General features: G+C 34.2%; 1 protein-coding gene across 7 annotated transcripts in view; it reads right to left on the bottom strand.

The window, feature by feature from the left end:
- The window catches only part of CEP290 (centrosomal protein 290), a 91,797-nt gene that overhangs the window by 25,531 nt on the left and 52,244 nt on the right, over positions 1-14,022 (bottom strand). For all 7 annotated transcript variants that reach the window (XR_002079106.2, XR_008419658.1, XR_008419660.1 and 4 more), the window contains 9 exons: positions 12,769-12,876; positions 12,424-12,558; positions 10,974-11,240; positions 10,230-10,337; positions 8,981-9,180; positions 6,599-6,812; positions 5,315-5,452; positions 3,068-3,289; positions 2,622-2,744 (listed from right to left, as the gene is read on the bottom strand). Coding sequence is in view for 1 of the 7 variants with exons in the window: in XM_019446374.2 (XP_019301919.2) it covers positions 2,622-2,744; positions 3,068-3,289; positions 5,315-5,452; positions 6,599-6,812; positions 8,981-9,180; positions 10,230-10,337; positions 10,974-11,240; positions 12,424-12,558; positions 12,769-12,876 (1,515 nt within the window). In the remaining 6 variants the exon portion in view is untranslated. The remainder of the gene's footprint in view (positions 1-2,621; positions 2,745-3,067; positions 3,290-5,314; positions 5,453-6,598; positions 6,813-8,980; positions 9,181-10,229; positions 10,338-10,973; positions 11,241-12,423; positions 12,559-12,768; positions 12,877-14,022) is intronic.

The raw sequence follows: 14,022 nt of genomic DNA, 5'->3' as shown, positions 1-14,022 counted from the left end.
TTTAAAGTCAAATGCCCATCTAAGATACATTGCCCTATCAAAACTATCTTCTTTGATACTGGCCAATTTTTTACCTTATTTATTTAATTCAGTTAGCAACTATCCTTTAAAAAAACATAAAAACTTCGGTAAATGTTTAATAATTATTTTTTTTCTGAAATATATACAAGAAATTTTGTGTACTTCCAGGAATGTAAATATTAGCTTGGGCATAATGGTATATAAATAAATAATTCTGCAGCATGGAATTGGGCATTCACCCTCTGATACCAGCCTCTGAAGTAAGACTGAGGGAAACAAGGCTGGAATTATTTAAAAATGAACCACAAGAAAAAAATAACAAAGGCAAACATCACCACAGATCTGTTCTTGACTAGGGGAGAAGAGAAGATGCAGGGAGAAGTTCTTTTGTCATGGTTTGTGTACCAAGAGCCACTTAGGATGGATTTCAGAATAATGTGACTGCATTTAAAATTTTTCATTCATTTAACAAATACTGAGTATCTAATACATGCTAGGGACTAGGGACTGTTGTAGGTGGTGGTTATACAACAATAACCAAATAATGGTAGAATTCTTGCCATTAAAGCTTATAGTCCAAAAGATAAACACATAGGTAAATCTCTAGTATGTCAGATAATAATAAATGCTATGGAGAAAAGTGTAACAGCATAAAAAACACAGGAATGTAAGGCATGGGGGTGTGTTGACAGAGAAAAATGTACAGAAATTTCAGCATGAAATCATTGAGTATAAAAACATCCATAAATTAGAAACGCCCAATACTGTGGAATTTGAAATAATACTCTTGCTAGATTCCTGGATAGAAAATTTAATATTAGTGTTGCTCTATGTGTTGTCCTCTTTTTCTAATTAGTAATAATATAATATCATACAGTGGTATGGACTTGATGGCTTACAAAAGACTTGCATATATTGTCTCATTTGACTGCCAAAATAATCTTGGGAAATTGGCAATGCAAATAGTATCATTTCTATTTTAAGGAGAAATAAACTGAAACAGAGATTAGGAGTCTAGGCAAAGTCACAAGGCTTTCTGACAGGAATCAGGTTAGGAACTGGTATCTGAGGATCAGACCTTCGTCCAAGTGGGGAGGCAGCAAAGAAAGCAAACTGTAAGAATAAGGACATTTTTATCTTGCAATTTTTACCAGAAAAGCTTCAGACAGCAAGTATTGTGGTTCAATGTATATAAATGAAAATATTTTAATAAAAATTATACTAACACTGGTGAATTTTCATAGGACAAAAATTTTTTGGAATATACTCTATTAAGACATTTTATTTTTTTTTTTAACATTTATTTTTTGAGACAGAGAGAGACAGAGCATGAATGGGGGAGGGTCAGAGAGAGGGAGACACAGAATCTGAAACAGGCTCCGGGCTCTGAGCTGTCAGCACAGGGGCCCGATGCGGGGCTCGAACTCACGGACCGCGAGATCGTGACCTGAGCCGAAGTCGGCGCTCAACCGACTGAGCCACCCAGGCGCCCCTCTATTAAGACATTTTAATCCCATTACTATTTTCTATTCAGTGGCATTAAAATTCCTTAATTTTCTTTTTTATGTCCATGTTATTGAAATTATTTTATAGATATTGAATATTTTCTGCACAAATTTTACAATAAAAATTTTTCCTAACCTTAGCTTCTCCAGGCTACTACTAACACCAATATTTCTCAGGTCTCTATTGATATATTTTCAGTGCTACTAAGTCTTCATTTTATTATTTGTAACAAATTTAATTATATGCACTTTAGCCAATTGAAGGGATTTGGAGGATTGATAATTTCTATCAGTAATATTTATTACAAAATAGTTGACTAGTTAACCTGTTAGAAAATTTTAAGCAACTTTTCTCACATTACAGAATCAATTTATGAGTGGTTTCGTTATTGATTACTACCAATACTGAATTCCAAATCACTTTGTTTACCCTGAACTAACAGTCCATTCTACTGGATGATAAAAAGGACACATTTGGGTCAAGGTAGTAGACTAAAAACGCCCAACTTTCTTTCCCAAAGGTCAAAAGCACCTACCTGCATAAACAACTATATTGGGGAAAAGCTGGATATGTAAGGTGTGAGGGGATTTTAGAGGTACTTTGTCAGGAAGAGGACATAATGATGTTGTAGTCACTTCTGAGTGGGAATTACATTATAGGGGCACCATCGTGGCTCAGTTGGTTAGTGTCTGAATCTTGATTTTGGTTCAGGTCATGATCTAGGGTCACTAAATTTCTAAAGGACAGAAACTCATCTTAGACTTCTCTATATTATTTATATTACGTGTTAGGTCCTCAAATTAATACAGTATTTTTGAGAGAGAGAGAGAGAGAGAGCGTGCGCACGCACAAGCTGGGGAGAGGGGCTGGCGGAGAGACAGAATCTGAAGCAGGCTCCATGCGCATGGAGCCAAATTAGGGCTCAATCCCATGACCCTGGGATCATGACCTGAGCCAAAATCAAGAGTTAGACTCTCAACCAAATGAGCAGCCCAGGAGCCTCTAGCATATATTACCTATTCATCAATTATATAATTTAAGTTAGGCTCTCATTACGTTAAACATATTAATCAGTATGTTTTTTCTTCACATACCTTTTCTTTCATAGGCTTTATTTCTGCCTCATCCACCTTTCTTTCCAGTTGGCTTTCTAGCTTTTTAATTTTCTTTTGGAGTTCTTCAATTAAACTTTGTTTATTATCTAACAGAGATTTTCCCTAAAATATAAGATGTATTTTTACATTTTAGAAGTAAAAAAGTACCAAACAAAATACACAATAAATAGTCCAATTATAGAAACTTTTGAGGCTATAGCTAACCACATTTTCTAAATGCACTACTGACGCACTATGGATGCTTCTGCATTTTAAAGATAGGCTACTCTAAAACAACAAATACAACAGAGGTCACTGAAGGAATTAGCCACATTAATCAAAGTGATCTGAAAGTTGTTTCAGCAAATAGGTGAAATTAAAAAGTGGGAATAAACTACCTACATATTTTAAATAAAAGACATTATCACAATTAAACATAAAATTACCTGTAATCCACTGGTCAGTCTTTTAATTTGCCTTTTCAGTTCATCATTCTCTTGATCAATTCCATCTTTCTCTCTAAGCATTTTATTATAAGCTTTTTGTTTTTTTTGCAGTTCATTGGTTAAGTCATTCAAATTATCAGTTAATGAGTTTTCTCTGTTTTTACTTGTTTTAAGAGCTTCTTTCAACTTTAAAAGATTTTCACTTAAGTCTTCAATTTGTGACTAAAACAAAGAGAGGTTTAATTCATGAATCTTCATCAAGTATCAACAATAAAATATAATACATCTATTACTTATTAAAAAGAAAGTGGATCTAAATTTTTATTGAAACAAATTATTTTTAATAATACTTATTAAAAAAGGTTTAGTTAATGCTTATAAAATTAAAACTTACTAAAAGTAAAGTTTCAATCTGAATTTTTAAGGTCGCAGGGAAAAAAACCCCACTAACTACATATATTTTTCTGTCTTCGTTTCAAATGAACCAAGTCTCTTTTGAGAAAAACAAAACATGAAGAAACAGTCTAAGGCAATTCAGCTTCAGCAAACACCCAGAAACAAAATTTTATCAAATAAGCAAAGGTTTTATTATGGTGGAACTGATTTAAAGGAACAAGGACATATGAATGTACATGGCATTTAAAATGCCAGTATAAAACAAAATCTCTAACTTGTAGTACTAACCCACTTTGTAAAGACAGGACATAAAAGGGTAACTTGCAGTGCTTGACAGTATGTTGAAGCCACCCACTATACAGGAGTTCCCAGCTGTCCCATACAGTAACAGCGATAAAAATACTGGTACTTAGTAGGTTTTGTTGGATAAACTACTACAGGTCAAAATTATTACCAATAACACTAACAAGAAATTTAGCACTATTATAATACAGTTAGAAGAAACATACACTGTCCAGGAGAAGTCAGAAAAGGCTTCAAGAAAAAGGACTTTAAGACTGTTAAGGATTCAGAGAAGATGACATTTCAGGCAAAGAGGTATTGAGGAAGAAATCAACAAAGGGGTATTCCTGTTTATATATTTATTTACTTAATGGGTTTTTACTGTCAACTATACTGATAATCTTGATAGGTACAATGAGAGATTCATTGTACCTATATGTACCTATATGTACTCATTGTACATATAGGTACAATGAGAGAGAAGGACGCCTGTCTGGCTCAGTCAGAAGAGCATGTGACTCTTGATGGTGATCTTGGTCCTGAGGTTTTTTTAAAAAATTTTTACTGTTTACTTATTTTTGAGAGAGAGCGAATGCAAGCAGGGGAGGGCAGAGAGGGAGGGAGACACAGAATCTGAAGTAGGCTCCAGGCTCTGAGATGTTGCACCGAGCCTGACCTGGGACCTGAACTCATGAACTGTGAGATCGTGACCTGAGCCAAAGTCAGACACTTAACTGACTGAGCCACCCAGGTGCCCCTCAGGGTTGTGAGTTTGAGCCCCATGATAGGTAGAGAGATTACTAAAGAAATAAACTTAAAAACAAAGCAAAACAAAAACACCTAAGTAAAATCCAGTCCCTACACAATTTAATGGTGGTGAAGAGCACACACAAGTAAGTCGAGAGTAAATCAAAATTACAAACAAAATAAAACACAATTTTTATATTTTTCACGTTATGCAGAATATACTCTATGAAACTTTATGTAAAGAAATTTAAAAACCATTATGAAATACATGTGTTTTGTAAAAATAATCTTAAATCACCAAATCTAATGCTCTATCATGTTTGAAAACAATAAAATACATAGCCAAAAAAATACATATTTAACTTCAAAAAAGCCTTCAGAGTTACACAGCTCTATGGATTAAATGTCAAGGACTATATAATCTCCATAAACTATTTCAGGGAGAAAAAAAGGAAAGCTAATTAACTCATATTATGAACTAGTAAAAAATTAGAAAAATTTGATGAAGCAAAAGAAATAAAACAAGGAAATCTACATACATATCTCATCAACACAGAAACAAAAATTCTAAGTAAAATCTTCGTTAATTCTATTAGGAAGAAGTAGCTAATAATGGTCTATTTTTGCTAATTTCCAAGATGACCATCAGTGTGAGAACAATGAAGATTCTTATTACTCAAAAATGTATGTTTATCTATCTATCAGTAATTCATTAGAATAAATTCTCTATTCATTATCAAAATTGCTATATATCAAAGTGGATCCTCTTCTAATAGTAATTATAAGGAATTTTGTTATATTAATGAATGTGTTGACATTCACCTTTAGCTCTTTAGTATGTCGATCAACCATTTGTTGAACATTGAGGTTTGCCTCTTTCTGAGAAGTTGCAGAAATAATACGTTCTTCAGCTGCTGCTGTCATTTCTGTCCGGAGTTCCAAAAGTGCTCGACTAAGTGCCTGAATATTATAACATATACACTTTTTTAGAATATTTTATATGAACAACGCATAATACAAAAAAATTAACATGCATCACTTTTAACTATTTTCCTAAAATGCCATGTCTTTACGCAAACATAATTCACAAAGAGTCCAACTTTTTCAAATGAAATTTCTATAATAATTGCACTCAATTCTTTTCAAACTGCATGTGAGTTCAAAATCTTGACACTAATTTTGAGAACCAATATTAAATCAAGCCATTTGTGCTATAAAAGCCGTATGTTTTGTTTTCAGTATACAAGTTTGGTTGTTTATTTATTTATTTTTTAGTGTTTGTTTATTTTTAAGAGCGAGAGAGACAGAGCAGGAGTTGGGGAAAGGCAGAAAGAGAGGGAGACACAGATTCTGAAGCAAGCTCCAGGCTCTGAGCTATTAGCACAAAGCCCAACATGGGGCTTGAACCCACGAACCATGAGATCATGACCTGAGCTGAAGTTGGATGTTTAACTGACTGAGCCACCCAGGTGCCCCCCTTCAATATCCAAGTTTAGATATTTATCTGAATTACTTAGTACAAGTGAAATTAATGGAATTTATATAGACAAGTAAAATGATAGGATTAGAAGAGACTTGAAATTTGCCAATAAATTTCACAAGCTAGCACAGAAATACAGTGGCACCTTCTAAAACAATTGAGTATCTCAAACCTGAGATAAATTTGAAAAATACCTCAGACAATCCGCTGACCAACTGCTTCTCAAAAATCTATTTCTGTGACTTCCTTCTTTAAACTTTCCTCCTCACTGTCATTATCTCCCTCATACTCCCTAAAATTGTTCAATCATTCAAAATATTATTCAAAATAGCCTCAGTAGCATAAAATCCCAGTTAGAAAAGGAGAGAAAATAATGGGATTAAGACTTCCCCTTATTTCCTACAGATAACCCACAAATCAAACTGATGACAACATACAAAGAAACTGGGCTATATCTGTACTTTAAAACCCCACCAAAAGGCGAATATCCTACTTAATAGCATAAGACAAAGCTCATATTTTTTAGTACAACAGATTTATATATATAATCTTTTACAAGTCTTTTTAAAAGCAATCTATTACCACATATATTCCCTAAATATTGACAATACTCTGTTGTTACTTACTTTTTGTTGTTTCTCTTTCAAGGCTAACTGGCTCTTTAGCCGTTCTACTAGATTTCTCATTGTAGTTGTTGGAGCTCTTGAATTTGCTTCTTTTTGAGCCTGAAGTTCAGATTTTAAACTCTGTGACTCCTTTTGTGACTGGGCCAGAAGACACCTTAAATCCTCTACTTCTGCTTTCACTTTTTTCACTTCATATGCATGGTTTTCTTGGAGCCTAATATAAGCAAACATATGTATTTAATGGTGAGGTTGCTGCAATTAACACTCTGATGGATAGGAATTTTGTAAAGAGCAAATATTGGGTCCTAAGTATCCCTACAACCTAAGTCTTAATTCAAATCAAAACAAGAACAATTCTTTGTTCCACTTAACCCTTAAACTTAACATAAAATAGACTTTTCCTTGTAGTTATTTACTATTTTTGGCAACAACTGCATCAAGTAATTTTGTACCTCTAGACAATATAAGGAACAAAATAGCACTTTAAATACTATGTCTCCTGCAAGATGTAACAAAAACTGAAGTTACTACAAATAATTATCAAATTATGAAAATATGAGGTCTTACTAAAGTAAACACACAGGTCTATAATTTCTTAAGACACATTAAAATACACATATCCATGTGCACACAGAATAAAAGTACAGTTTTAGTTTAAAATGACAATGGTAAAGTACAAAACAACCACTCAAGGATTTCATGTGGCAAAAATTTATATATATACAAGGTATTTCAAAAGATGATTATTTTCTACACTCAGGAATTAGATTCAAAAGCACAAGCAATTTTATACTCCAAAACATGACAGAAACTTACCAAAAATAACATCTCATGTAGAAAATTTAATACAATGGGGGAAATGAGATTGAAAAGATACCAAATACTATTGCTGGTTCTCTTTTTCTTTCAGAGAGTAATTTCTTAAAAGTGGTAGCTTCTTAATAAAGCAAAAGTAGTGTTAATATTGTCAGAGACATCTTGGATAAGTAGGTTAAGAATATAAAATTGTAAGACTTTCAGAGCTGGAATGGAATTATAAAGTCAAGTAGTTCAACTTTCTCATTTTTTTCAGATGAGAAATTGAGGTCCACAGAGACAGCTGTTAGGTAGAGGCTAGACAAGAGCAGTGCTTAAGGAACACCCTGAGGCAGAGTCCCAAGTCCTTGAAAGGGAATGACAGAGGCCTGAAGTGGAGGCAAGGACCACAATTAAAAGAAAAAAAAAAAAAAAAAGAACACATTATAAGCCAGAGTTCAACATGGGGGCTTTGTGGCTTCAAGACCCTGGGCCTGATAGATCAAGAGCCACAGGTGCAGAGAACATGCACTCTCCTCTTCCACCTCTGCCCCAGGGTAACCCTTAGACTCACTATAATGCATAGATACCCCTACCTGCCTCTACTCCTCCTCGACCCACCTGCCACATGAAGGTTCTGGTGCAAACGTTACAGGGTCAGACTCCCCCTCCCAAACTGTGGGAGGAGTTTCCCAAATGATGGGGCTTCTCCCAGCCCAGAGAAACCCAATACTATCTAATTCCAAAACAACCTAGGGGCTTATTCCACCTCAGGGAACCTACCCACTCTCCTTTCCCACCTTGGAGTGTACTTTTACTTTAATAAACTGCTTTGTGCTTGCTACTTTCCTTCTGGACGTTTTTATTCTGAGCACTGATCCCCACGTAAATCTTCTCACGGGCAATCCAAGGACCTAGGCTGCCATTCGCACAATGCAGACACTCTCTCATTCCTAACATTCTACAATGATTACAAAATACACTATAAACCTATTTTAGATCTAAAATCTATATTCTGATAAACTGGTTGAACGTTTAAAATCTCTAATAGAGCAAATGAATGCTGTCACTATGATTAATTAAAAAAAATAATTTTTCATTCAACAAATATTGAACCTCTGTTATGTGCTAGAAACTGTTACAGGTGTGTAAACAAAAGTTCCATATTTATATGTTACTTTACAATTTTCAAATTACTTTCACATACAGTATCATTTGGCCTTCATATAGAAGGAGACAAGGTCATTTCTATTTTATAGATGATTAAATGGATGCTTTAATTAAAGAAGTTAAAAATGAGAGTATAGAACAAGAATCATGAGTTGGCTCTTGGGCCAGATTAACTAGATTCAAATCGTGGCTTATCTATCTCCTCCTAAGGCATGTTACTGAGCATTCCTGTGGCCTTGTTCCCTATATGAAAAATGGAGAGAATAATCTATGTCATAATAGTCCTGAGAATAAAATGAGATGAGATAATACACATAAAGGTTTTAGACCATGCATGACACAGCAAATGCTTACATTTATCCTCATTCTATCATTATTACCATTTGCCTGTTTTTATAATACATTCCTAAAACTTACCGCAATTTGGTATTTTCAAATTCTTTGATTTTTAATTCAGTGATTTCTTTTTGTCTCTCTAAATCTTGAGATACTTCTTTTAGTTTGGCTAAAAGTGAGGAGAGAGAATCATCTTGTTCTGCTACTGTCTGTTCCATCTCAGCCAGACGAATAAAATGCTTGTTGGTAGGAACTGGAGTAGGGGACTGTTTTATTAAATCCTAGGAAATATGAATAAATTAGCCATGAGCATGTACAACCCAATGCCATACCTATTCCATAATTTTAATTTGGTTCCTCAAATGATTAAAATATGATTTCTAATTTAAATTTAATGATTTACTAGCCTATGAAGACAAGAAATACAGATCTTATTCTTTGTGGTCCCAATATTGAGCAAAGCATCCACATGTAGTGGACGATCAATAAATGTTGACTGAATTCATTAGCTAAGGCTTAAGAATGCTAAGATATGTTCAGCTCAGGTCGTGACTTCACACGTGTGAGTTTGAGCCCCGCATCAGACACACACTGACAGTGCAGAGCCTGCCTGGGATTTGCTGTCTCTCCCTCTTCACCCCTCCCCTACTCATGTTTGTTTTCTCTCGTTCTCTCTCTCTCTCTCTCTCTCTCTCAAAATAAGTAAACTTAAAAAAAAAAAAAAAAAAGAATGGTAAGATTTCCATGTTAGGAGATGAAAGTTAGGTCAGTTCACATATATAGAAGACAAAGATCAAAGGAAGCAAGTATTAATTGAATTCAGAACATGAAAAGCAGTTACATATTGGTAAACTTACGGTGAACAGAATTGAAAAGAAAGACTGAAGTTAGATCATACAAGGCTTTGAGCACATGGCTAATAAATATAAACATGATTTTGTAGGCAGTGGTGAGCTACTAAAGACGTGGATGTAGGGGGAAAAACGATCAGAGCTGTGATTATTCCAACACACATAGGATGGCTTCTACTCAAAAAAAAAAAAAAAAAATCATGAGAGCTAAATTTTCAATTATATGGTCTCAAAAATCAACAAAGAATAGAACAGGGGTGCCTGGGTGGCTCAGCCTGTTAAGCATCTGACTCTTGATTTCAGCTCCAGTCATGATCTCGTGGTTCGTGGGATCAACCCTACATCAGGCTCTGTGCTGACAGTGTGAAGCCTACTTGGGATTCTCTCTCTCCCTCTCTGCCCCTCCGCCTCCACCAAAATAAGTAAAAATTAAAAAAAGAAAAAAAAAAAAGGATAGAACAAAGTTCCCAGAATCTTACCCAAGCTGTTTGTTTGAATTTATTGAGTGAACTCTCAGCCTGTAGTTCTAATTTACGATGAAGAATATGAAGGTCTTCTTCATGTTTCTTAACAATTTCTCTTTGCTCCTGTTTATAGCAAATCAAAATTGTGTCATAAACTATTAAATAAATTCACATTCTAAAGATCTTAAATATCTTATTACCTTTAATCTTCCAAAATCCCTATGAGATAGGGAAGGAACATTACCTGTATGGCGTACATATAAATATATTTACACCAGTATTTATTCCCCTGGTACATATTCATATTGGCAAATCCAGCCTTAAATCATAATTTATTCTTAATATTAGAATAATATGTATCCATCATCTTTTAACTTGTTTCTAGAAAATTTTTTAAATGTTATAGATTTTCCTATCAACATTCTAGCAAATCAGATTTCCACTGACTGCTAACTAGTGTGATAGATTTCATTCTAACTTATTGCCTCAATCTTTACCTATAAACTCCATTGATATTTTTCAAAATCGTAACGGTTTCACCATGACAGCTAGTCCTGGTTTAGTCAGTCATAAGAGAAAAATACACATTTACAAACTGCCAGGTTTACTGACAGAGCTTTAATCCAATCATGTGAAAGTAAAAATTCCTAAATAGAATCACTTGAAAACAAGAAACTACCACTTCAGGGAAGAATAGTATTTGGCATTTGACTAAAAAACATAATAAAGAAAAGAGCAAAGCATAATGTAATAACATACCTCTCTTGCTTTTTCCAGAAGATGTTGGTACTTCTTTAACACTTCTTCCTTTTGGTTTAACCTTGCCTGCATATTTGCAATGGTCTGCTGAGCAATTTTCAGTGTGTGATGTGATTTTGGTTCTACCTCTTTTCTGCCTAGTTCGGCTATAAGCTTTTCACGTTCTGCAGTGGCAGGCAATCGAAGCCTTAGTTCAGTGATGACTTTGTCCCTTGACAGAATATTTTGCTCTGCTAACCGTAAAGCAGATTCTTTTTCTTTTAGCTTCTGCAATGATCAAATCATAATAAAATTATTAAAGTATATATTTTCATTTTAGAATGCTTCATCTGAATTTTGGTCAGATTAATTATAAGCAAAAAAAAAGGAGTTTCACTTTATTTTTCACATCATACTTATATTAGTGATATACTGATATTAATAAGGTTATATTTCTTATATTTCCATGTGGCAGCACACTTGTCTGCATGCACATTTATTTATAAGATTATAATGTGTTATAAACTTCACTGTTCACTTTATTTAGCTCTTGTAATTTTAGAATGAGAAATGTGTGTGGTGGTAGTAGATTTAGAAAGGAAATGTAATAAATCATTTCTTTTAGTTTGGCCCAATAACTATCAGAGCCCCAGAAAAGTAAGCCATAAAAGTCAGCTGAGTATAAAAAAATTGGAACTTTAGTGGCCTAGGTCAATGAATCACCATTATAAAATCTGTAGCTTATTAAAATAAAATAGGAAAAATGTTTACTCTTCTGTAGGATTAAGGCAGATATTTTAAATCAAATAACTCAGTGGCAATTCACATAAGTGACAAATCCTACAATTACTGAAAAAAACTGTTTCAATTGATTAAAAATGTACTATTTACAATTTTTTTTACCATTTACAAAATTTTTAAATGTATTTACCATTACTATGTTTAGATGCAAACCAAAATGAAAATCATCTTCAGTTTACATTTTCTGTATGATGTAATAAAGAGATTTGATCACATATTAATCAAATTTAAGACCCAGATTAAAGAAATAATTTCTAGCTCTCTTGCAAACCTTTTAACCACCCATAAAAGGAATGAACTGAAACTGATTCAGAGCATACAGCATGCACTTCAAAATAAAACATAAAAATAAACAAGTATGAAAACAATTCTTGATCATATAGAGAAAAGGTAATATATTGCTCATAAAACTACAAGATGCTTTTTGTTTCCTTTCATGTTTACTACTACTCATCAGTGAGTGACAAGTAGTGATGAAATGATTCACATTAACCCTATCTGGTGTTCCTTATAATAATGCTCTTTATTAAGAACATTATACTAGAGTAGAAAAGAAGATTAGAGTTAGCAACAGATTCATGATTCTATGCTTCAGTCCTGTTAAAAAATATTTAGAAAATTCTAGAAACATACCCAATAATACACTAATAAAAATGCAAATTCTTATTACCTCTTCTAGTGATTTACAAGTTGCCCGTGTTTCTAGGATTATTCGAACATTTTCCTTAATTTTTCTTAGAGCAATCTCAAGTTGATTTGGAAGGGGCAAACTAGGGTCTGGCAATGATCCTGTCGCCTCTTCAAACTATTAAGAAATAGCATTTTTGAGAAAAAGCAGTTACATCACTAAGAATAATACTGTTACAACTATAGGACAAAACATGGTTAAACCTCACTTATATTTGAAATAAAAGAAGGCAATATCAATAAAATTTGATTGGACTTTAAAACCACTTCTGTGGGTTAACACTATAGGCCATGCTATAGAGTAGCAAACAGAGTTAATCATTCATACCTTTTGTGCTGCTTTTAGTATTTCATTTTGCTGATGGTCAAACATGTCTAGTTGACGTTCTAGCTCAACTTCTCTTTGATCCCAGGCCATCTGCCTTTCTTCATGAAACTATCAGATACACAGACATTGACCAGGCATATGACAAAAAAGTTTACATACATGTTCTTATTTAATCCTTACAACAACCCTTTGGGGTCACTGTATTCTCATTTTATGGAAAAAGGATGCAAACTCAGAGAGATTAAGTAACTTGCCTTAGATCACAGAGATAGAAAATGTGACGTCAGGATTTCAATCTCTCCATGCATGCATCCATCCATCACATTTAATGACATGAACTATGTGCTAAGCGCTATTCTAGGCAATAAATAAATACGCATGTAACATGTTACAGGATGATGAGTGCTGGAGAAAAATGAACTTAGATAATCCCTAGTTAGGGAATCTTGATGGCAGAATTTACTGTTGTATACTGGGTGGCTAATAAAGGCCTCACTGATGAGGTAAGACACTGGAGCTAAGACCCAGAAGCAATGAAAGCATAAACAATACAAGGATCTGGGCTAAGAACACTTTAAGTGGAGGGAACAACAAATTTTGAGGCAAGCAAGCATGAGCTTAGGGAATTTTGTCTGCCTCTAAAGTATATGTGCTTTATTCTACACCAAGCTGCCTTCTCCTACTCCATCAATGAGAGCCACTAGAGACTCGTAACTGTGAAGAGTCACATAACTAATGTCAAAATAAAAATTAATTACCAAATAAATTTATGTATTATTTCTTTTAAGTTTAAAACTACTATTACAACATAAGTAAATAAATACAAATTTTTGAATGCCTTAGAAAATAAGAAACAGGGGCACCTGGCTGGCTAAGTGGGTTAAGCGTCCAACTCTTGATTTCCATTCAGGTCATGACCTCATGTGAGATCAAACTCTGCGCCAGGCTCTGCGCTGACAGCCCCCTGGAGTCTGCTTGGGATTCTCTCTCTCCCTCTCTCTGCCCCTCCCCCACTCATGCTTGCTCACTTGCTCTCTCAAAATAAATAAATAAGTATTAACAAAAATAAGACAACGAATATGTTATAACAATAACAATGAGAGCTACAATCAATTAAGAGTATAATGCACGGGTGCCTGGGTGGTTCTGTCGGTTAAGCATCTGACCCTTGGTTTCGGCTCAGGTCATGATCTCAAGGTTCACAAAATGGAGCCCCATATCAGGCTCTGGGTTAATAGCCCGGAGTCTGCTTGG

This window comes from Panthera pardus, unplaced genomic scaffold (assembly GCF_024362965.1).
Source record: "Panthera pardus isolate Hobbes unplaced genomic scaffold, ASM2436296v1 HiC_scaffold_6, whole genome shotgun sequence".
Lineage (NCBI taxonomy): Eukaryota > Metazoa > Chordata > Mammalia > Carnivora > Felidae > Panthera > Panthera pardus.
The sequence above is the reverse complement of the archived record's forward strand: the minus strand, read 5'-3'. Positions and strand labels throughout refer to the sequence as shown.